Source organism: Columba livia, chromosome 2, assembly GCF_036013475.1.
Source record: "Columba livia isolate bColLiv1 breed racing homer chromosome 2, bColLiv1.pat.W.v2, whole genome shotgun sequence".
NCBI classification, from domain to species: domain Eukaryota; kingdom Metazoa; phylum Chordata; class Aves; order Columbiformes; family Columbidae; genus Columba; species Columba livia.
Genome location: NC_088603.1, coordinates 135,074,588 through 135,097,747, shown reverse-complemented (window position 1 = coordinate 135,097,747; position 23,160 = coordinate 135,074,588). Strand labels below are relative to the sequence as shown.

Sequence of the window (23,160 nt, the reverse complement as noted above, 5' to 3'; positions counted from 1 at the left end):
TATGTATGTTATAGCATAGAACTTTTATAATAGAAAAAAGTTTTGCTATCTATATAATGAAGGCTTAATAGGTATCACTGTAAATTTATTTTGCAAATTTAGTAACTTATTTAATTTGGTGTGCTCACATATAGTTTTTTTGTGAGAGACATATTCCTCTTAGAAAGGAATTGTCAAGGTAGAAAACCCAGGATATTTTATGACTGGAAAAATCAAACAAAATGCATGACAATTAAAATAAATATCTTACCAAGGCAAATTTTCTGAAGAATTTTAGCAACTCCAAGATTAATTTTTGAAATGGTATGAACCATGGATCTTAAGTCTTGTCCAGGGAAAAGTCTTAAGTCATTGTAACTCCAGAAATCACACAGTATAATATGTGCAGTTGATCTGTATACACAGAATTCCTATTTGTCTGATTGGTGACTTCCAGTTATCAGGGAGGCCAAGTTCTGCTTATGGTCTTACTGCATTAGGTTATGTCTAAGAATTCTGAAGGAATGCCCAGATTTTTTTGTGTGACTGGAAAAAAATTATGAATGGAAAAAGAAGACAAGCATGCCATTTAGGAGTGATAGGAAGAAGAGACTTACAGTTCTCTTAGGCTCTCTAGAGCACTGAAAAGCAGAAGGTTGAAAAATATATTTATGATCTCAGCTATGAGTCATTTTTCCCAGGTGAATGCCATTTGTTTTAAGGTTCATTGCTCCAATAGTCCAATAGTCATCTTCATGTAGTGTTGTTAGAAATCCAATAGAAGAGGAAAAAGATTTGGTGATTTATTTTTATTTGCTTTTTTAAATTAACTCTCACCCCAAAGGGCTGGTTTTCTCTGATTCCTATTCTGTTATTCCAGAGTGATTTGAAAACAGAGACCAACTTGGTTATTTAGCAGGAAAAATGCAAATATAAGATCCTCTTGAAAAACACTAGCCTCATTCTGCAGCTTATACTGTTCTTTTAAGGAAAACAATTTGCACACTGTTTGTCTCAGAAAAGACAGGAAACTTCTTGAAATGTTTTCATGAACTGTTGTCCTTTTAAAAAATAAGTTTCATGTCAAATAAGGAATCATATACAAAGTTATAATTCTGAGTATAGTTACTTCTTAAAGTAACTTATCCTGACTAGTTAATTGCAGTGTCTTCATATTTTAAGTTTGGGTTTCTTTTTTTTTTTTTCTTTTTTCTTTATCATGTTTACTTGTTTTTCTTGTGTTTTGCTCGGTTTTAATGATGTTCTGGACTCAAATGACAGTTCCAATAGAAATATATCATCTCCACAGTGCAGTGCTGCTTTCCTTTGTTCTCACTTCAGTGGTATGCTTTGGGGGATCACAGACCTATCTTATCAATTATGTTCTGGGGAAGAGATCTGTGCTTTGACTCCTCCTGCTTTCTGAAGAATGAATAAGGCCTTTGTAGGAGTAAAGACTAATGGGCCCATCACTCAGGAAAAAAAAAACCTCCTGTCATACAGTTTAACACTTGCAGGCTCTCTGAAATGATGTATTTCTTTGCTTTCATAGTACCCTTTAAGCAGAGTACTGGTGGTATCTTAACTCCAGCTGAGCAGTAGAGATCTTTTCTCTGAATTCCATTCCATAATGGTGCAGGTGATGCCAGAAGTATGGGCCAGAAAGGAGGACAGAAGGACATTCCATTACAGGGGAGCAGTGGAAACAAGGGCAGAATTTCTGTTGCTAGGGAAGGAGGGATATACTAGAGGACTGAGTGTTTGTATTCATTAGACTGTAGCCTTCCTCCAGTCAGCTTTCATGTTCCATTTGTTCTTTTAGAACATTTAGTCAGGTTGTTCTCTGGGAGTAGGCCTTTTGACCTATAGTACACCCCGTTTCCTTTATGGTTTGCCTATCCAGGCTTCAGTGTGAGCTAAGAGCCTCAGGTTTGTAAATTATTTGGGACAGGACAGTTCTTAATGCATCTTATGAAGTACCTCCTTCTCCTAGGCAGTCTCAGTTAAAACTTAGATTATTCTTTTAATATTTGGCAGCTATGGTAGAAGAAGAGGATGGAGGAAACAAACATTGAAGGTGGAACAGTGTTCAAGAATAATAAATCAGAAAGGGTAGCAATATCACAGGAAAATATTTCACAATGTGTACACTTTAAGATGAAAGAAAAAAGAGGAAAGTATAAGCAGGAGTTGAAAGTCAAGTTACATAAATAGCTATCTGAAAAATCAGCACTTATTAAGAGAAACTTTAAATCCTTATTTTCTTCTGAACGTAAGTGCTGGAAACAAAAAGAAGCAGAGAAAAAATGAAAAGGGAGAAACCTTAATATACTAGTCTTGAGGCTAGGGAGATAATTCATTATTCACATGACTCCAATCCATTTAGGTTATACATATATCATTTTTTGAGTGAAAAATATATTGACAATGAATGATGTATCTAAATTCTGAAAAGGACAATTACTTCTTGCTAATAGTGGCAATATTTTTGAGATCTTGTCAAAATTATCAACAAGAATATTTTTCAAAGTATTTTTTATCAATTGCAATATTTCAGATCACTGCAATGAAATTCAAAGTCACTACCAGGGACTGTCTCTGTGGTAAATTTTCTAGTCTTTTCCAATCAAAATGATTCTATGATTCTATATAATAATAGCTTCTCAGCGTAGATGTTTGCTACTGGAAAAAATTGAAGGTGTATTTCTACATTGACACAATTAGGAATAGGACCTACCTTGCAACTCTGACTTCATAATCACAGGCCCTGGTTGTGGTGGGGGATTTTCACTTCCCTGATGTTTGCTGAAAGGCCTACTCAGCCAGCCAGCCACAGTCCAGGAGGTTCCTCCCGTGCATTGAAGATAACTTTCTTATGCAAATGGTGGACGAGCCGACCAGGAGAGGTGCACTGCTGGACCTCATCCTCACTAACAAGGAGGGTCTGGTTGAAGCGATAAAGGTTGAGGGCTGCCTGGGTTGCAGCGACCATGAGATGGTAGAGTTCAGGATCTTGTGCAGCAGGAACAGAGTAGCAAGCAGAATTGCAACCCTGGACAAACTTTGGCCTTTTCAGGGAATTGCTGGGGGAAACCCATGGGCAAGGCTGCTTGAAGGTAAAGGGGCCCAAGACAGTTGGCTAGTGTTCAGAGACTGTTTCTACCGGGCAAAAGATCAGGGCATCCCGACACATAAGAAATCAAGGAAGGGAGCCAGGAGACCTGCGTGGCTAAACAGGGAACTGCTGGATAAGCTCAGGTGGAAGAGGAGAGTTTACAGATCATGGAAGTAGGGGCTGGCCACTTGGGAAGAATATAAGGCTGTTGTCAGGGGATGTAGGGAGGCAACTATTAAAGCTGGCACGAGGGGTCAAGGACAACAGAAAGAGCTTTTTCAAATACGTGACAGATAAAACTAACACCAGAGGCAATGTAGGCCCACTGATGAATGAGTTGAGTGCCCTGGTGACAGAAGATATAGAGAAGGCAGAGTTACTGAATGCCTTCTTTGTTTCTGTCTACTCAGCCGGAGGCTATGCTGAGGAGCGCCGTGCCCCTGAGGCCCCAGAGGAAGTCAGGACAGTGCAAGAATTTGCCTTGGTTGATGAGGTTAAGGAACAATTAGGCAATCTGAACATCTACAAATCCATGGGCACAGATAGGATGCACCTGTGGGTGCTGAGGGAGCTGGCTGATGTCATTGCTGGACCACTCTCCATCATCTTTGCCAAGTCTTGGGAGGTGGGAGAGGTGCCTGAGGACTGGAGGAAAGCTAACGTCACCCCAGTCTTCAAAAAGGGCAAGAAGGAGGACCCGGGTAATTACAGACTGGTCAGCCTCACCTCCATGCCTGGGAAAGTAATGGAACGACTTATCCTTGGTGCCATCTCAAGGCATATCAAGGATAAGAGGGTCATTAGAGGCAGTCAACATGGCTTCACCAAGGGGAAATCGTGCTTGACCAACCTCATAGCCTTTTATAAAGATATAACGAGGTGGATAGATGATGGCAAGGTGGTGGATGTGGTCTGCCTTGACTTCAGTAAAGCATTTGACACAGTCTCCCACAGCATTCTCATAGAAAAACTGAGGAAGTGTGGTCTGGATGATTGGGTAGTGAGGTGGACTGCAAACTGGCTGAAGGAAAGAAGTCAGAGAGTCATGGTCAATGGGGCAGAGTCCGGTTGGAGGCCTGTATCTAGTGGAGTGCCTCAAGGGTTGGTGCTGGGGCCATTACTGTTCAATATATTCATCAATGACTTGGATGAGGGACTAGAGTGTACTATCAGAATGTTTGCTGATGACAGCAAGCTGGGAGGAGTGGCTGACACACCAGAAGGCTGTGCTGCCATCCAGCATGACCTGGACAGGCTAGAGAGCTGGGCTGGGAAAAAATTTAATGAAATATAACAAGGGCAAATGTAGAGTATTGCATCTGGGCAGGAACAACCCCAAGTTCTAGTATAAGTTGGGGAATGATCCATCAGAGAGCAGTGTAGGCGAGAGGGACCTGGGGATCCTGGTGGACAGCAGGATGACCATGAGCCAGCACTGTGCCCTTGTGGCCAAGAGGGCCAATGGCATCCTGGGGTATATTAGAAGGGGGGTGGTTAGTAGGTCGAGAGAGGTTCTCCTTCCTCTCTACTCTGCCCTGGTGAGACCACATCTGGAATATTGTGTCCAGTTCTGGGCCCCTCAGTTCAAGAAGGACAGGGAACTGCTGGAGAGAGGCCAGGACCGGGCAACCACGATGATTAATGGAGTGGACTATCTCCCTTATGAGGAAAGACTGAGGGAGCTGGGTCTCTTTAGTTTGGAGGAGACTGAGGGATGACCTTATTAATGTTTACAAATGTACAAAGGGTGAGTGTCACGAGGATGGAGCCAGGCTCTTCTCGGTGACAAACAATGGTAGGACGAGGGGTAATGAGTTTAAACTGGAACGTAAGAGGTTCCACTTAAACTTGAGAAGAAACTTCTTCTCAGTGAGGGTGACAGAGCACTGGAACAGGCTGCCCAAGGAGGTTGTGGAGTCTCCTACTCTGGAGACATTCAAAACCCACCTGGACACCTTCCTGTGTAACCTCATCTAGGTGTTCCTGCTCCAGCAGGGGGATTGGACTAGATGATCTTTCGAGGTCCCTTCCAATCCCTAACATTCTATGATTCTATGATTTTATGGTTATGAAAAATCAGTAGGACAGTTTTCCTATGTGTACTTCACGAAAAACAAATTAGAAAGAAGACAAAATGAAGAATGTTATATACAGTGCTGACTAGGTTTTATTTCATTGCCTCATTTCTGTGACTTGAGGTTATGAGGAGGAAGCGTTCAAAGAGCTGCTAAATGCAGTCTACACAGAGAGCTGCTTCTGAAGCGATGAAGTAGATACATGTCCCCTATTACAGAATCACTAGCTGCTGTATTTTGGATGGGAAATATTATTTGCATGTTTGGTTTCTGTTTGTTCGAGGAATCCTTTATAAAGCCTTGGAAAGGACAAGAACTACTCTCAGTTTAGTTTGTCATTTTCTCAGTAATCTAAAACTGGACATTTTCAAAAGCTAAGTGAATCTCAGACCCTTCACCATTTCTGAAGTAAGACCTGAGAGTGGGACAGATGGTGAGACTGGAAACAGTCTTCTGAGCAGTGACTTCAAAGAAAGGTGTCTCATCTTCAGAAATTTGTGTATCTCGACTAGTTCTGTTGGCAAACTCCAGGGGGCAATTCATGAATCAAGTTTGTGTAACATTCTGATATTCCCTGGCAACCCCAGCCCATCAAAGCCAGTCCTTAACTAGTGACTATGCTCAGAGGTTTTGTTTTGGCAGATAGCAGCAGGGAGGGAGGGAGGAAGGAAGGAAAGAAGGAAGGAAGGTCTGTGATTAATTTTGCTCTCTGTCAGAAGGTAAGCATCTCTAACTTAAGGTATAAACTCTTGCCTCTATTTCAAAAATTATATTGGTTTATCAAAATTGATTTAACATTTGTCTGGCTACATTCATTTAAGTTAGTTTAAATCTTGTCCAAAGTGGTTATTTTTTCTGCAAAACTACTGAATGCATTTAAGCCTATTTAAGGGAGTGCTAAATGAGTTTGAATGGAGAATGCACTACTTTTAACTAGATTAATTTAAGATTGACCTACTTACACAAGTGCAGCTTTTTAAAACAGAGCAAGATTTAGAAGAAGCTCTTGGGGAAAACAAGGATTTCTTGGTAGCTTAGATTTCAAGCACATTAGACATGATGCTTAATGTACCGATTACTGGCTAAAATCTGACCATGGAGCTGTGTCTTTCAGTGGTAGAAAATATTTGGAAAAAAGTAAGTTTTAGGTCTCCTTAGAGAAACACAGTAAATCAGTAATGGCAGTTTGATTCTCTTATCTTTGTATTCATATCTGCAAGAGACTTAGTAATCAAAGTAAAATGCATTATTTTTTACCTCTGCAGCAAATTTACCAAGGCAGTTACTGTACCATGCTGAAAATAAGGGAAAACCAGTTCTTCCATCAAAAAATGTACATAGAATATACAAAGAATATACAAAGAATAATAGCAAGTTTATTACAGAAGTAATAAATGTTTTTAATGTACAGTTACATTTAAATGTAAGGCGATTATTGCTGCATAGTGCTTGCATTCATGTGGAATGTTAGTAATTTGTGTGTACACGAAGCTGTGTTTTCAGGAAAACAAACTCAAAATTTCAAGTATTTTTTTTGTTCACTGTCCAGCATTCAAAAACTTATTGAAGTTTTGAAGGCAATAAAAATAAAAAAAACCAAACCTGTCACTTTGTACCATGCTGTTTGTAGATTGCCAATTAAAAGCTTCTTGGACCTGATGCAAATACAGTATCTAGTGTAATGTACTTGGACCTGTTAGTGCATAGTTAGTGCATCTAGTTAGTGCATAGATTCTGCTGTGGGCACTGTGTTGGCAGCCAAGAAAAAATTATGAAAACCCTGATCTCTGAACTGCATAGATCAACTTGTTGTAAATTTCTTTTGGCTGCCAGTGTGGTTGACATGGTGCAGGAGATATATGATGCTGGAAATATGAACCAGTGAAGCTGTGAAAACTAGGTCTCCTAAGGGAGCTCTGTGTCTCAAACCGTGCTCATGTCATGTGCTATGGTTAAGTATAAAGAAAGCCAAGAATTTCAGATAAAGGAACCTCTGTATTACAATATTACGATGACTTTCATTTCATAAAGCATAGTGCTTTTACTTAATTGATTATGTTTATTTTAATAGTATCTTATTAGTATCAGTTTTGATCTGTAAACATCAGTATGACCTTGCAATTGTGACATGCTTGTTTTCTAGTTCTGTACTAGGTTAAATATGTAAAAGACTAATGACTTCTTTGAATTGGTATTGTATTATACTTGTGTATATACTTTTAAACACAGAATTGCCAATGTGGGTTCAGATCAGAGCTTATCCTAGAAAATATTCTGTCTTCAGTTATGGCTATTAACTCATACCTAGGGAAGGAATAAGAGCAACACAAACATATGGCAACAAAATCCGTAACGTATTCCCTCTTAGCTTCAAGCAATCTGTGGCTCATTGAATTTCTGAGCCACAGGCCGTATTTTTGTGTTTAATAGCCTTTGAGGGATTTCCTTTCATGAACTGGTGTAATCTCTTTTTGAACTCGTGTAAGCACTTGGTATCCACAACATCCTGTGGCAACGTGTTCTGTAGTTCAAACAGATGTGAAAAAATACCTTTTTCTGAGTTTTGAATCTGCCACTGATAAATTCATTTTGGGTAAACTGGTGTTTATATTGTGAGGAAGTAATTTCCTAATCATTTTATCTATGCCATTCATAATTTTATGGACCTCTGTCATATCTTATTTCCAAAATAAAGGTACCTAGCCTGTTGAGTTACAGCTTTGTTTATATATCTGTATAAGGTTAAGGAAGCGCAACTTATATTTTAAACTGAATTTATTTGAGTGCAAAAAGAGAGAATTAGCAATATTATAAAAGATGGTAAAAAAAAAAAAACAAACTATAACATTTAAAACATTTAACAACGATGATGATGCCAGGATAACATTTAAAAGAACTTTGCAAGTTGCAGACAAATAGAGTAGTGATTGATTCTTTTCATTTCATCATTCCCCCTGAAATCCAGTTTAATTCAGCAGTCAGCTAACACAGATAATACTTTCAAGGCTTCCAGTATTTGTAAAACAAGCCAGTCTTTCCCCATCAGTAATTGTAAGTTGTGCTGATGGATTATACTTGCTTGGTGGACATGTGCCCACCTGTTCCATATCCAGTCACCCCAAGATCTTACATAAAATGGTAAATCTGAAACATTCTATGTCTGCTGCATAAAATGTGTCCTTGAAAGTATTAATATAGGATGCAAAGCCACACTTGAGAATAGAAAGGTCCCTTTCAGTTCTTGAAGAGATGGAAAATGATTAAAAGATAAATAAATGTCCCTGGCTGGCTTGTGAGGACTCTGTCATTAGACATAGGACTATACAGATCTATATATACAGAGAAGAAGATCTGTCTACTAGATTCCATTTACTGTCTGGAAGACAGATGATGGAAAATACTAACTGTTGGCAAGGTAATGACCTGTTTTTGTTGTTTCTGTTGCTGTTGTTGTTGGTTTTGGGGAGTTGTTTTGCTTTCATGGAGCACCCTTTTGTCTTCGAGAAAAGGACTTCATTGACATGTCGTTAAAAGGGAAGTCTGTTAAACACTGGCAGTCAGTGAAGGCAGTCTTGTAGATGAATCCAGCCCAATGTTCTAGGTGTGTGTTTAGCTGACTGCTTCTAGTCCATCCCAGGGGCTCTCAGTGTGCAATATCATGCTCTCCTTCTTGGTCTTAAATTGTGAAGTGCACTATTATGCAAACTGAACAGGAAGCTGAAGAATACATCAAGAACATGGACTTTGTGATATTTTTTATTGAAGTAGTGGAAATGTATGCCGTTATGCACATCTTACATTGTGCTTTTTGTGTCTAGAGAAGGAAGGTGGTATTTAGGCTGTGACTTAATTGCCAAACAGAGATGGTCATGATGCAGGCTGTAAACCAAAAAAGGCAGTGTCACCTGAGCCATTAAGTCACATATTGCTTCTGTCATGGTGTGGGTGAACATAGATCATTGCAAGCCTATATGGTGTAGTTAGGGAAGGTGCAAACTCAGTTGTCCATTCAAACTTTAACTGGAGGTTATTTCCCACATACCAGGGCCAGTAGAACAAACTGCTTGTATTTTCCATCTGCTTCAGTTTGCTATTGGCCAGCCTATCTTAAACTTCAAATGAAGAGCATTAAAATGAAGTTGGCTGACTTTGCATGGAAATAAATGAGGGAAGTTCACATTGTCTGTTACATCAGCTTTGCTGCCAGGGAAACATCTAGCTGAAAAACAGAATGAAACTTTGCAGACAGTTTTGGCAACCATTGCACCTAAATTGGCAGAAAAATTACTGCTTTTTTGTTTTTTTCTACAAATATGTCTTTATCTTAAACAACTGTTCAGACATCAATGAAGATAAGTTTATCTTCCCAAACTGGATTAACTTGATCAGGCACTAGGCACTTGTATGAAGAGTACTGAGTGTGGGGAAGTTTAATTAAAAAATCTTTGTTAAAATTTTCAATAAGTTAAAATTAAGAGTGTTAGAGTTTTTTTGGTAGTTTGGGGTTTTTTTGTTTTTTGTTTTTTTTTTTTTTTTTTTTTTGTGTGTGTGTGTGTTCCTCCCAGCTGGCAGTAGGCTAGACTAGAGAGAGCATTGGGAAGGTTATTCTCCTCAGGCAAACAGATGTATTTTGAATGAGTGTATACATAAAATGTGGGCCAGCCCTTTCATGATTGTTTTTATGGCCCCAGAACCCCTCACACATGGTTACTGTGTGGGAATGGCAAGGAAAAAAAAAAGCGACAGCTCACACACAACAAATAAATAAATCTAGCTCCTACCTTAGCCTTTCCTCCTCTTAGAAAGAAGCTCAGTGGATTTTGAGTCCTGAATCTGAGAGAGCTTCATATAACACTTGCTCATGACAGAAAGTCATAGAGAAGGGGAAAATAAAGGAAAGAACGTATTCCACTGTTTTCTTTTTCTTATCGCCTATGCATCTTTTTTATAAGTGTCCTCCATCATCTTACAAAAAGGCGATATTTCTTTAAAACGCATGATATAAAAATAATACTAATAAAACTAATGCTAATAATAAAGCAGCTGCCTTGTGACCTCTGAGATTTCACACCAGAGACTGAATTTCAGGTTCTTGAAAGATTATTTGCTATGAAGAGCTTGTGAAAAGCCGTATTCTCTAACATGTTGGGTTGAAAACAAAAAAAAAGGTAAAATCACATTTATTATTGCAAAAAAGATGAAATTCATTCACAACTAAAAGATCACCCAATGAATTATGGCTTGAAAAGGAACTTTTTTTTCTTTTCAGTCTGATCTGCTAGTAGTAGTAGTAATTTAGGGAAGAGAAGCTGTGATCCTCAAATTGTCTCTTTAAACAGAAAGTAGTATTTCTGTCATTTAAAGCAGGCACCAGGCTTAGCACTCCAACCCTCATGTGATCCAGAGATCTTCGAGTCTCTGTTTGCTGCTAGGACTGTGTCATGGAGACTTTTTCACCAAGGCAGCAGCTTTAGGAATTCTGACTTTTCCCAAAGATGCTCTATAGAATATTATTACTGTGTTGCTCCCTTCTTTCCCCTGCCTTTTCATGGGCAAACAGAATCTGAAAAAGCATGTTTCTAATTACTATGGATGTCGTCATGGTTTCCCAGAGAGAATAAAATAAGAATTTTACAGTAGTTACATATTTATTTATCTATTAGGCAGAAATTTTACTGGATTCTTTTTGCAAAAGTATAAGGTAATAATATATTTGAGTTCTTAAAGAATAATATATGACTAATTAATGAAATATTTTCTACAATATCTGTGTTCTTAAGCCTAGAGAATAATTTGTGCTTTATTCTGACAATTCTTCACTTCAAAATGCTCAAACCATACGTTCTCAAGGCCAAGATGTTTTTAATCTATATTTAGACTCCTTCCTAAGTGGCTTGAGTTTCAAAAAGTGCTGAGGAGCTAATCCCTGTACCTGGAAATACCTACAGAAAAAACATCAGGTTGGGAAAAAAAGTGAAAACAGAAAGGTCAAAAAGAACCAGCCAAATCAAAATAAGAACTTTTTTGTGCAAAATGTCTTGTTGCAGTGGACAGGTCTCTAGTTCAAGTCAATGATGAATGCTTCCTGGTTTTGTACATATACCACTTAAGTCCATATCCTGTACTTTTATAACTGATGTTTTGCCACTGACTTAAACAAAAAGACCCAAGTCAGAAGCCAGAAGACTTGAGAGGGTGGAATTAATCTGACCAAATGTTGAAGTTTATATCTGAGTTAATCTCATAGATTCCCTTTAGAGTTTGAGGAGAGATGTATTGCCTTCCTGAGTAAGATTTGTGGCATCCTGAAGTAGATGTCCAAAATAAACTAGTTGAATCATATCCTGAAATACCTGCTTCTCATCCCTGGCTGTGAAAGTTGTGGGTACAGGCATTTGTGTTACAGTTTTCTGCAGCTAGATGACTTCCACCACTGATGGTGAATCGTGCAGTTTCAGATTAGAGGAGAAATGAAGTGATAAGTGCTTCCAAATAACAGCATCGACTGAGGCCCAAAGCAGCAAAGATGGCGGTTTGGGAACAGTTAAGTATTATACTCAGAAAAGGTAATTACTGGTGTAGGCTATCCTCCACAGGGATGTTTGGCAGGACAGACACTCTCTTATTGGTCGAAATATAGTAATTCATAAATGCATTGCACCACTTACATTTTGAATGCATAGTTAGTAACATGATATTGTGGCATTGTGTAAAGATACTTTTAGTTTTCATTTTCTAAGAATCATACATAGCTCCTTTCTTATGATGCAGTTTAGGAACTGCCACAGTGTAAGGAAGAGGAAATGGGTTTATCACTGAGTATTCAGGAAACCAAAGATATGGTAGTGACATGAGATTTATGTTGCTAGCTGTACTCCAGCCAGCAGTGCTAGCAGAAGCAGTAAAAATATTAGGTCCTGATTTTCAGGAAGATCTAGCAAGCACAATGTATACCAACAATTGGTCTGTGCTTTTTGTCATCTCTTATGTTACTGACAGGGCCAGCCATGGTGACTGACAGAAGTGGAGAGATAATGGCCCCAGACCTGCCTGAGGATGCGATGGGGCACTCAGCTCCCTGCTTTCCAGTGGGAAGGTCTGGTTTGAGAGCCATCAGACATGGGACCTCTGGCATTGTTCCTTCTCCCTTTCTGTGCCAGTGGCTGTCCCTCCAGGCTGGGGTCCTTTCAAGCTCCTAACTCACAGAAGGGAAAGTGTGACAGGACTGACCTCTGCCCTGGCTAACATTCCTGTGTCCAAGCTCTCCTGCACTTTGGCAGGGCAAGCTCACCCCTGCCTTCATCTTCCTCTCTCAGCATCCTCTTGCCTTGGCTTCCCTCAGCTGGGGCCCCAGAAGGATGGCTTACCTGCCTAAACATGTCAGCCTCTCCAGCACCCTTTGCCCTGCCCTCTGCAGTCTTCCATCCTGGAGGCTGCCCCTCCACTGCAGCTGCTGAGCCATCTTCATGCCAACAAGTACCAAGAGTCACTAGTGTGCAACAGACAGTGTTCTCTGGGTGCTAGAGAGGCTCGCAGTGTTCTTCTAGCTGGAATGAAACAAAGAGCTCTATGGATATAGTCACTAATAGTAGCAGATTTATTCAACGGATCAGAGCATTTCACTTGAGTAAATTATATCAAAGTAAAACCAAAAGAGCAGATTTGTCTTTCTGTCACTTTCTCCATATATATGATCCCCAGTTTGAAGTTGCCTCCACTTAGAATATGATACACACTTGGATCAGGTCTCCCTTTGAAGTCTGCAGACTTCTTAGAAAACATAACTTCTTTTCAGATCAGAGAACTTTTAATGACTTTTTTCTTCTCCCAATCACTTTGGCAGTTAGGATTCAAAATTCCCACTTCTTTTATCACCAGTCTAAGAAAAAAAAAAAAGAGTAGGCAACTCTATCTTGACATTTTTTTCTTAATAGGAATTAAACAAGCAAATTAACAGTGAAGGAAGAAGAACTGTTCACATAAAATTCCCAAATATATATACAGCAATATGTTACTTTATCTTTAAAAAATCTTAAAGCCATATGTACGTGTTAAGCAGATACAATTATAATGTAAGAATAATAACCTGATTTTGATGGCTTTAGTGTGAGTTAAGTTAGCGTGTAATATAATTACTCTCAGTATTTTAACTGACACAGGGTAAAAATTTATCTCTACAGAGAGCCAACACAAGATTTACACATAAATTTAATTGAATGTAATTCTATTGTGGGGATTTCAGTGATCTGTAGGACCCTTCCAGATTTCTGCCCCATGGCAAGTTACATCTATTGTGAATACTGGCAGAGTGACTTTGACCTTCCTTCTAGTAATTACACATATTTCTCTTTATAGTAGGAAGCACAAAATATTAGGGGAAATGAAGAAAAAAAAATAAATCATGCCTTCAAAACAAAAGCAGTCACAGTGTTAACATGCCAGCGTTTTAGTTGAGTGGCTTAAAGACAAAACATATGTTTATTTTGTCAAAGGCAAGGATTGATTTTAATATGGACTCATGCACAATTAGCGTCCTTTTATTCTCACCCAGCCTGGCACTTACTCAGGAGTGGCAGAAAGATGTCCATTTCCTTCACATGAATGACCCTCAAGGACAGGACCATGGAGGATAGCTGAGAATTGTGTGACACATTCTCTTTTCATGCACATATCCAAATCTTTGATCCCAGCACATGTTCATTCTTACAGCCTTCAGAAAGGAGTTTTAAATACTTCTCCAGCTTATTGTTCCCACAGCAACAACTAAAAACAGCAACAAAGAGAATACAGGAAAGAGTGTAAATAGATAAGGCTGCTACAGTATTTGCTGCATTTGTGGTTGCATTGAGACTACAGGAAAAATAGCATAAAATTTATTTGGCAACCTAGTAATTTGTGATGTTACGAGAATGACCACTGTATTTTCAAATATTTTTACTAGTGTGAGCTTGCTGAGATGAATTTATCAAGATGTTTTCTAACAAAATGCAAAATTCTGTTATAGTTTTAATGTGATTAATTTAAAATAATTGTTACGTAAAGATGACCATGAAAATACCCAAAATAAAACTTTTCAGTCTGTTAATCAAGATGTCTTTATTGCTAATAGAATTCAAATGCCATTTGAGAAGAGTATATTAATTCAGTAGTTAACCTGAGCAATGAAGAAGTTAATTCCAGGAGCTAAAGAGGAGTTAATACCAGGAGATAGACATTCACCATAAATGCAGTTTTTCATAGTTTCTTAGGTTCATTGTTACAGCAAGGTTTCCTTGAAGCATGAAAGAGATCCATAAGCATTATATTTGCAGAAGAAACACACACCATCACATTTACACCCTTTTGGGAAACAGCAAGCTCTCTTGTCTTCTTTACCTCACCTAGGATCACATCCAGTTGCTTCTGTTCTCACTTCTGGACAAGTTGGTATTGATTCTTTAGTTAGAATAGTTTGTGAAATTTTTCAGTACTAGTGATTAAGACTGTGAGAAACAAGGTTGAAATATCCTTACGCCCATACTTTCTTAGAAAAAAATATTAAGAATGCATTAAGGAAAATACATAAAGCAATTTACTAGAAAGTTGTAGAATATACTTGGTAGTAAAAGTAAGTGGTAAGGCAGAAATTCTTACCTTTTGCGTGTCCTTGCATTCTAAAGTAAAGGCTGATCCATATTATAAAAGAATGTGGACTCTTTTCAAATATGTTATTTATGAGGCTCCTGATTTCATCTAAATTGTGCCTGCAATATGCAGAACCATTAGAATACACCCGTCTAAACTCACATGTCCCTAACAAATCTCAGCAAAGATCTGAGTCACCTGAAGACAGTCTTGCACTATAGGTATATCCACTTATCAAATTTGAAGCAAGCAAGTTTAAATTTCACACTAATCTGTTGGTCTGTTTTAAATAGAATTGTTTTTTAAAAATATAGACATGGGGGTGTAGGTATACTAAATTATACATGGAGTATATTACTACATACTTTGTAAACAATCTGCTTATACCTCCGTTCCTGTTTGCAAATACATATATATGTGCCTATGATTTCTATTTAAGTCTATATATTCTCTCTGTATAGCATATATATGCATACATGGTGCTTATGTAAGTGCATACATAATGTATATGCTCAATTCCACTGTATTGCATTAAGGTCAGAGAGAGAAAGAATCTTCTTTTGTCATTGACTGTTGAAATAGCAAGTTCAAAATTCTGTCTGGAAAGAATAATAATAAGAAAGAGAGAAAACCTTTATTATCTTTTTGCTTTCTTTTTCTTTCTGTACGCTCTGTAGATTAAGAATTTTACTCTAAAATTTGCAGCATTCCAGCCAGCTGGGATTAGCAACATTGGTTTGGTGAGTCAATGGTAGGAATGAACAGAATAATGGAAATGTAAACTGTAAATCATCAGACACAGGTTCATGGGAAACATCTATTTTCTGATTAATGGTAAACTTTCAGTTGGTTGTTGATAATACGGCTGTAATAGAAGTCTTTCTTGTACAGGTTTACATTTCAGATTCATAGGGATTTAATCTGAAATCATTTATCTGCATCACGTGAAAAAAGAGGTACCATAATCTTTGGAAGAAACAATGTATGCCCGTGTATAAAGCATTTTTGTAGTTTTCCATTTTGTTTGTCACTTGAAATTCAGTTTCTAGACTTTTTGTTTTTCTCTGAATTGGAAACATTTCAAAATTGAGGTCACGTGGCATTTAAATGATGTATAACTCTTGAGCTTAAAATGTATTGTAGAAGTTACTGTCATGTGCCAAGGAGACGAACCAATAGACATGCCCTGTGGTGTCATTTAATGCTGCATCAAAAAGATGGCCAAGTGATGAATCTAAGGCTTGCTATGCCATTAGAGTATTACTTTTACAAATTAAGCTTACAAACCATTTATAACAGGAATTAATGTCTTCAGAACTAGGGTTTCTTAATAGCTTGTTGTGGACAAACACGTTAGCTGTATTTATCTGTAGGCATGAAAAATAGTGTATATATTAGCTACACAGAAAGACTTCCCCATACAGCACAGAACTGGCTGTTGAATATTTGATATATTAATACATATTTATATTCTGGAGTTTGGGCAGTGAGTGTAAAGTCAGGCAGATTTAGTGCCTAAAATAGTTTATAGCCTCAGAGGAAACTGTCAGTATAAAAATAATCATTTTGTCTTAGTTCTCCACACAGAGTATCTATTTGTTTTTTCCTTGTGAAATCAAACCTGTGATAAAATAAGGAAAACAATCACCATCTTTTTGAGCTTATATCCATTCTATTCCAAATCTCCATGCAAATGGGGAACACAAGAACAGAGACACACAAGTTTTGGACTTGTGAAATATTTTGAAATATTTCTCTACTACCCTATCGATAAATATAACAAGATGTAACTGTGACTATCACAATGAATATTCACCATCGTTTATCCTTCAGTGGCAACTTTTAGTTTAAAATTTATCATAGTCATACATAGTTTAACTCTGTTACTCGTAGTTACTTATGACTTTTTAAAGTTTTGCAACGGTGCGTCATTTTGCCAGTGGACTGAAATATATGTTTCCGCTTAAGTAACGTATACTGAAACGTAGAATCATTTGGTACTCTTTCCTTCAGTGGTGGATACTGAAAATATTTTTTAAAATGATATCCAGTGTCAGCATTATAACACAGTTAACCTGAGCAGGTATGAATGTTCACTTGCCTTTACACACCTTCACCTGACCGCTTGCCAAGGAATTGAAGTTGGCCTACTAGGAACCTTGCAGTCACAAGTACACTTCTGTGCAGCCTGGAGAGAAAGAGCGAGCACTCAGGGTTATCCTTCTGCATCCTCAGTAGCTAGTTACAATAAAATTGAGATGCTCCAGGCAAGTCTGCTCCTGAAAGCAAAAAGAGACTGAGTAATTGTTGCTCAATTGGAGAAATCTAATTGTATGCAAAAGAAAAAAGATGGAAACTAAGACAGTAGTAAGTCCTACCTGCATTGGTCTCACACAACAGATCTTGAACTGGTTTAAACCTCAGTTTCAACTGCACTAAGTTATTTGGGTCAGTTTAAATTCAGGATGCCCTGGAGACAATCATGACTCTTGATGGAAATTGTTATGAATAATGGGACTATTTGACTGTAAGTAGAAAATATGTTCCCTGTTTAATCACTGTCACCTCAGGCAAGAATATATTCCAGCTCTTGCCTGTGACCTTCTCTCTTCCCCACTTATTAATTCGCTTCATGGACTATTCTATCTTCACCACGTTTAGTAGCTCCCCTGATGGCTACAAGTTGCATTGCAGGAGCTACAAAGTTCTTTTCATGGTCCTTTTGCCTTTTTCCCTTTTGGACTTTGGCTGATTCCACCCCCCCTGCCCCCCCCCCCCCCCCCCCTCCCATAATCACCCTTACCCAAAAGGCAGGGGGTGAATGACATAGAAAGAAACAGTGACCTCTTGCATAATACCTGTTGTCTGACATAGTTCCACTGTCATTTAGAAGTACTACTTTGGTAGCATCCTACCATATGCTCATTTTCTGTGATCTCAGAAGAAAGATATGTCAGTAGATGACTGTGTTTTATTTATTTCCCCTTCACTATGTAATACAGCTCCTTTCAAGGTCAACATGGAACAAAATATGGGAGTTCCTGGAGATCTTTATGAGGACCCAGTGAAGACTGATAACTAAAGCATGTATTGATTCTTCATGCATTGTATAACTGGCACAAGTAGAAAGAAGCAGTAGATTCTTCCAAGACTGTTTAATAACTTCAGTTTCTTCAAATTTTAGAAACTGTAACAGGCTCATTTCCTGGACTTCCTACAATTGCCATTGGGCAATGACTAATCGAATGAAATTTAACAAGTTGAAATGATTGATTCTGCACCTAGAATGGAGTAATGCCAGAATCTTATATAAATTGGGAGAGGAGTGGCTGGAGAGCAGCCCAGCAGAAAGGGATCTGAGGGTGCTGGTTGACAGCAGCTCAACATAAGTCAGCAGTGAGCCCTGGCAGCCCAGAGGTTCAAATCACGTCTTTGGGTGTATCAAACACTGTATGACCGGCTGGTCAAAAGAGGTGATTATCCCACCATATTCAGCATTGGAGCAGCCTCACCTTGAGTACTGTGTGCAGTTCTGGGCCACACAATTTAAGAAGGATGTGAAGGTCCTTGAATGCATCCAGAGGAGGGCAACAAAGCTGGCAATGAGGATGGAAGGCATGTCCTGTGAGCAACAGCTAAGGACTTGGGGCTTGTCTAGTCTGGAGAAGAGAAGGCTGAGAGGAGAGCTCATTGCTCTCTACAGCTTCCTGAGGAAGGGATGTGGAGAGGGAGTTGCTGAGCTCTTCTCTCTGGTATGCAGTGATAGGACGTGTGGGAATGGTTCAAAGCTGCATCAGGGAAGGTTCAGACTTGTTATTAGGAAGCACTTATCTACAGAGAGGGTGGGCAAACACTGGAACAGGCTTCTTACAGAGAAGTGGTCGATGCCCCAAGCCTGTCAGTGTTTAAGAGGCATTTGGACAATGCCTTTAACAACATGCTTTAACTTGGTCAGCCCTGAACTGGTCAGGCAGTTGGAGTAAATGATCATTGTAGGTCCTTCCAACTGAAATAGTCCTATTCTGTTCTGTTCTGTTCTGTTCTGTTCTACCTCAAACAGTAGAAGTTGAATACAACATGTGAAGCTCTTTTTGGTCTACTGATACTGACAAGCCTAATAATGGTGATATAATCAGATATTATTGATTTATAACCATTTGAAAATGTTTCAGTAAATACTGTGGTCAACTCATTAGTTTGATCATTAATACAGGACCTAGACTGGTTGATGTTTTTAGTTGTGATGTAGGAAGCTCAAGTCTAGGAGGCAAATTTGCCTTTCACAAGGTCTGAGAAACAAAATAAAGTTGCATCTTAAATATGAGTTAATGTCAGCCAAATAAATACTTAATTCTAATAAACCTGGGTTAGAACTCTAACTTTCATAAAACACAGAAAAGCATTGAAAAATGGTGAAACACGTCACAGTACAGTAGTGATAGTACAGTAATATCTTCCACCTTCATGTCTTTCTATCTTAAGCCTATCATTTTTAATTAATTATTCCATTATGAATGCAGAATGAAAACTTTTATAGAGTTGCTTCTGTGCATCACTTTCAATGTTGAGGTTAGCTACAGAAGCTGTAGCTCATTCATATGGGATAATGTCAAGATCAGCTTTGACTCTGTTTAGAAGGGCAGATTCAGATATCAAAAGCATTCGTCACCAGGGCAGTCAAGTTTATCAAACCTGTTACGACAGCCCATTGAGAATCTGCTTTACTATAAAAAGAACCACATCCAAGAAAAAATATTGTCATGAAAATATTTCATCTGGAAATAACATAATTATAAATTATAGGATAAACTCTTCTCATTTCTGAAAGCTCATTATGTCATATTTATTTTTGAGAGACACGATTTTTCTTTACAACTGTACTGTACAAAAGAGCAAGAGCATTTAACTTTCATATTTCTGGGATTAAGAATCAGAAAGACATGAAAAGATTATGTCAACTAAGCACATAGTTTTAGTTGTGACTGTTTCCACACTTTCAATCAAACATTTATTTTACAAACATCAGCATGGCTCCATACTTCATGAAGACATCTACTGCCAAGTGTTTCCCCCTTCATATATACTTGGGAGAAAGCTTATTTCTATGTGTCAACAGTAAGAAATACTTGAAAAATTGAAATGCTGTGAAGTATGTATGTAAAGTTATGTGCCTATATATATGTAAATTTTTTTGCTAAGTTTAACTTTTTAATATTATTACTCAGTATTGTAATAGTACTTAGAGTTTCAGACTAAGTGCCAGCAGTGGAAAATAATTGTTTGTTTCCAAAGAATTCACAGAATATAGGATGAGTTACCAACTAGCATTTTCTTGTTCTAATACACAACTATTAGACCACAGTATAGGCCTTCCATTATTTCAACAAGAAGCTACCTACTGTAGGTGGCATCTGTTTCACTTGAGTCCAGATGTCTAAAAGTTAGATGTTCAGCATAAGCTGCTCATCTAGAATACTTCTCTTGTCAGTCGGACAGGAACACACTTCTGGAGGATGATTTTTCCCATGCGTAGGTGGTGAAAATGGGCAATATCCTGGATGTGACCCTCTCCAAGCAATCAGAATCTTTCTCCTAATGTAAAACATTTTTCCAAAGTCTTATTGTACAAGTTGACTACACACAGAATCTGTGCAAAAAGCTCATAGAAAGTAAGCGGAACTAAGCTTCAGATTAATAAAAATAGACAAAATGAATACCATAGAGGTCCAGCTCTGATTTTTTTATAAAAATAATCCAATTGGCTTTGACTTGTGTTTATGTGTGCTTTGCTTGTTGTGCCATACTTCTGCTGTGAAAATTTCTACTTGTGTTCACTACCCTATAATAAAAAATGAAAAGATTATTTTCATAAGGGAATAACAAAATTTATATCAGTCTATAACATAAGTGTGTTGGTTTATTTTTTAGACCTAAAAAAGTGGAGTTCTAATACTTAAGTAAGCAACTACACTTATAAGGGAATTACACAATGACATAAATAAGGGCATCCTATTTTGAGAAGGATAGTGTGACACCCACATTTTCCTCCTTAGGATTTCAGTTATGATTATTCAGAAGTGGACAACATCTACAAATAATCAGCAGGGGTCTGTTTACAAGCACTTGGATGACTAAGTTCCCCATAGGGTTTATCCTAAGTACGTAGTCCTCAATTTGTGAAATTTACCACACACACAGCAGGGATATTTTCCTTTTGGAACCATGTATTGATGCAAGCATTTTTATTCAGGTACACTACAGCATCAGCTTCAAGTCGCAAATTGTGCACAAGCCTAGACCTGAGTTATGACACTTGAACCCCACACTAACCATGCACATCAGTTAAAAAAAGATAAGGATTATGATATGTGCAAAAGGATCATATGAGTAACAATAATGGAAAAGTGCCTTTGCTGCCACATTATCTTTATGATTCATTATTGAGCATTACCTTATAGAATTCAAATTCAGTGAAAATATCTTTCAAATGCAGAGTCCTCCACTTCTGTTATTTCTGTTACTATACGTATGGTTTCAAAGGTCTTTTTTCCCTTTCCTCTCTTCATAGGAAATGATCTGTTTCTAGTTGCAGTGCATGAACTGGGACATGCTCTGGGCTTGGAGCACTCTAATGATCCCACTGCAATCATGGCTCCGTTTTACCAGTATATGGAAACTGACAACTTCAAACTACCTAATGATGATTTACAGGGCATCCAGAAGATATACGGTATGTCATGCTCTAATTAAGTAACATAATTTTTTCACTTTAGAATACACTTGTAGTCCTCCTGTCCATACCACCTCTCCAAAAGAATTTGTCAGTGTATTGTTGTGCTGAAGGCCTTCTTGTGAGTAGGCCAAAGATTTTGATGATGCTCTTTTACTTTTTTTTTCACTGTTAACATCTTGCATTCAAATTTGCACTCATCTGGAATAGTAATTTTAAATGTTTTAAAAAGTCATACAGAAAATATCTGCAAAAGGACTCCAAACTATTAAAATATTAAGAAATGAAGGATAAAAATCATAAGGAGCTGATTTCCACAATAGTCCAAGCTCATGTAAATGGACAAATTGATTGCTTCTCAATTTATCAGTTAAAATTCTAAACAATTCCCTGGGTATACAAAATTTGTGGTCCCAGAAAAACCCTTTCTTGCGATTAATGTAGCAAATTGATCTGAAAAGAATGTTATTACCAGCCCAAGACTTTGAGCTACCTAGAGGGAAAAAGGCCCCCTTCTGTAAATTAAGTTTGGTTAGGGTTTTTTGCCCTAATATAAAAGACACATTTGATGTAAATAAATTTTGCATGTATTGAATTCAATTTGATAAGGCAAGGTAATTGAAATAAAAAAATGTTCTGATTATGGGTTGAATGTAACACTGGCTCCCATATGACTGTTCCTGACATTTCCAAAGACATTATTTTGTTCTTGCTTTTAAACAATTTGATTCTGTTAAATAGTATGTTTTCTTTTTCTTTAAATATATATATATATATATATATATATATATATATATTCTCCTACAGTGAAAATTCTATGATATCTGTATGTTAATGCTATTTATCCAGTACATATCATCTGGAAATAACTTGTTTAATATTCGCCAATTAATTCTGTATTTGATTCAGTATTATTTTCATTTTAAAGGTTTGAGAGTCAGGTTTATAATGAATATTATCAGGGCCATTCCTTGTTTATCTTTACTGCTAGAAAGGACAATTACGATCGTGTAGAATTATTGTACTGCAAACTAGAACTCTGCAGCCTCCATGGTGTTTTATATTAAAGAGCATTTTAAAATATTATAGTAACAAGCACTGATATATATTTTCATAAAGCATAAATAGCAATTACAAAATGATTGACTGATCAAGTTTTGTTTGGTTGTTTTTTTTTTTCCTGTGTGATTAGCTGCAAGGAAGGTTGTTTCTCACGACCTCATAAGTCGGTAGTCTAGACTTATGGGCTAGACAAGAATACTTTGCTGAAAACTAGCTGCTAAGCTCTAACAGCTGTGGACTATACATTAGGAGAAATGTGTTACCCCTGGGAAGTAGTATCTGACATCACCACCAAATGGCATATGAAAACTTTGGTTTGGGGTTAAAAACTTTCCAACATGAGCTACTGCAAACTGACTCCTTTGCTCCCTTTAAAATCAAGAGGTGATTTGGAATCATATGCCTCAATAAAAATGTCACATCTATTAAAATAATTACTTTGGTCTGTAGTATTCCTCGAAACACCATTATTAGCTGTAAATTATAAATGTCACAAACCTTAAAACTGTGAATTAAATGAATGCCTTATTACATTGTATGACAACTATTTGGCAAGTTTAATATTTCCTTACATA

General features: G+C 37.6%; 1 protein-coding gene across 2 annotated transcripts in view; it reads left to right on the top strand.

Annotated features, from left to right (window-relative positions):
• The window catches only part of MMP16 (matrix metallopeptidase 16), a 184,776-nt gene that overhangs the window by 106,126 nt on the left and 55,490 nt on the right, over positions 1 to 23,160 (top strand). For both annotated transcript variants that reach the window (XM_065053938.1, XM_005499462.4), the window contains one exon: positions 21,362 to 21,523. In XM_065053938.1, coding sequence (XP_064910010.1) covers positions 21,362 to 21,523 — 162 coding nt within the window. The remainder of the gene's footprint in view (positions 1 to 21,361; positions 21,524 to 23,160) is intronic.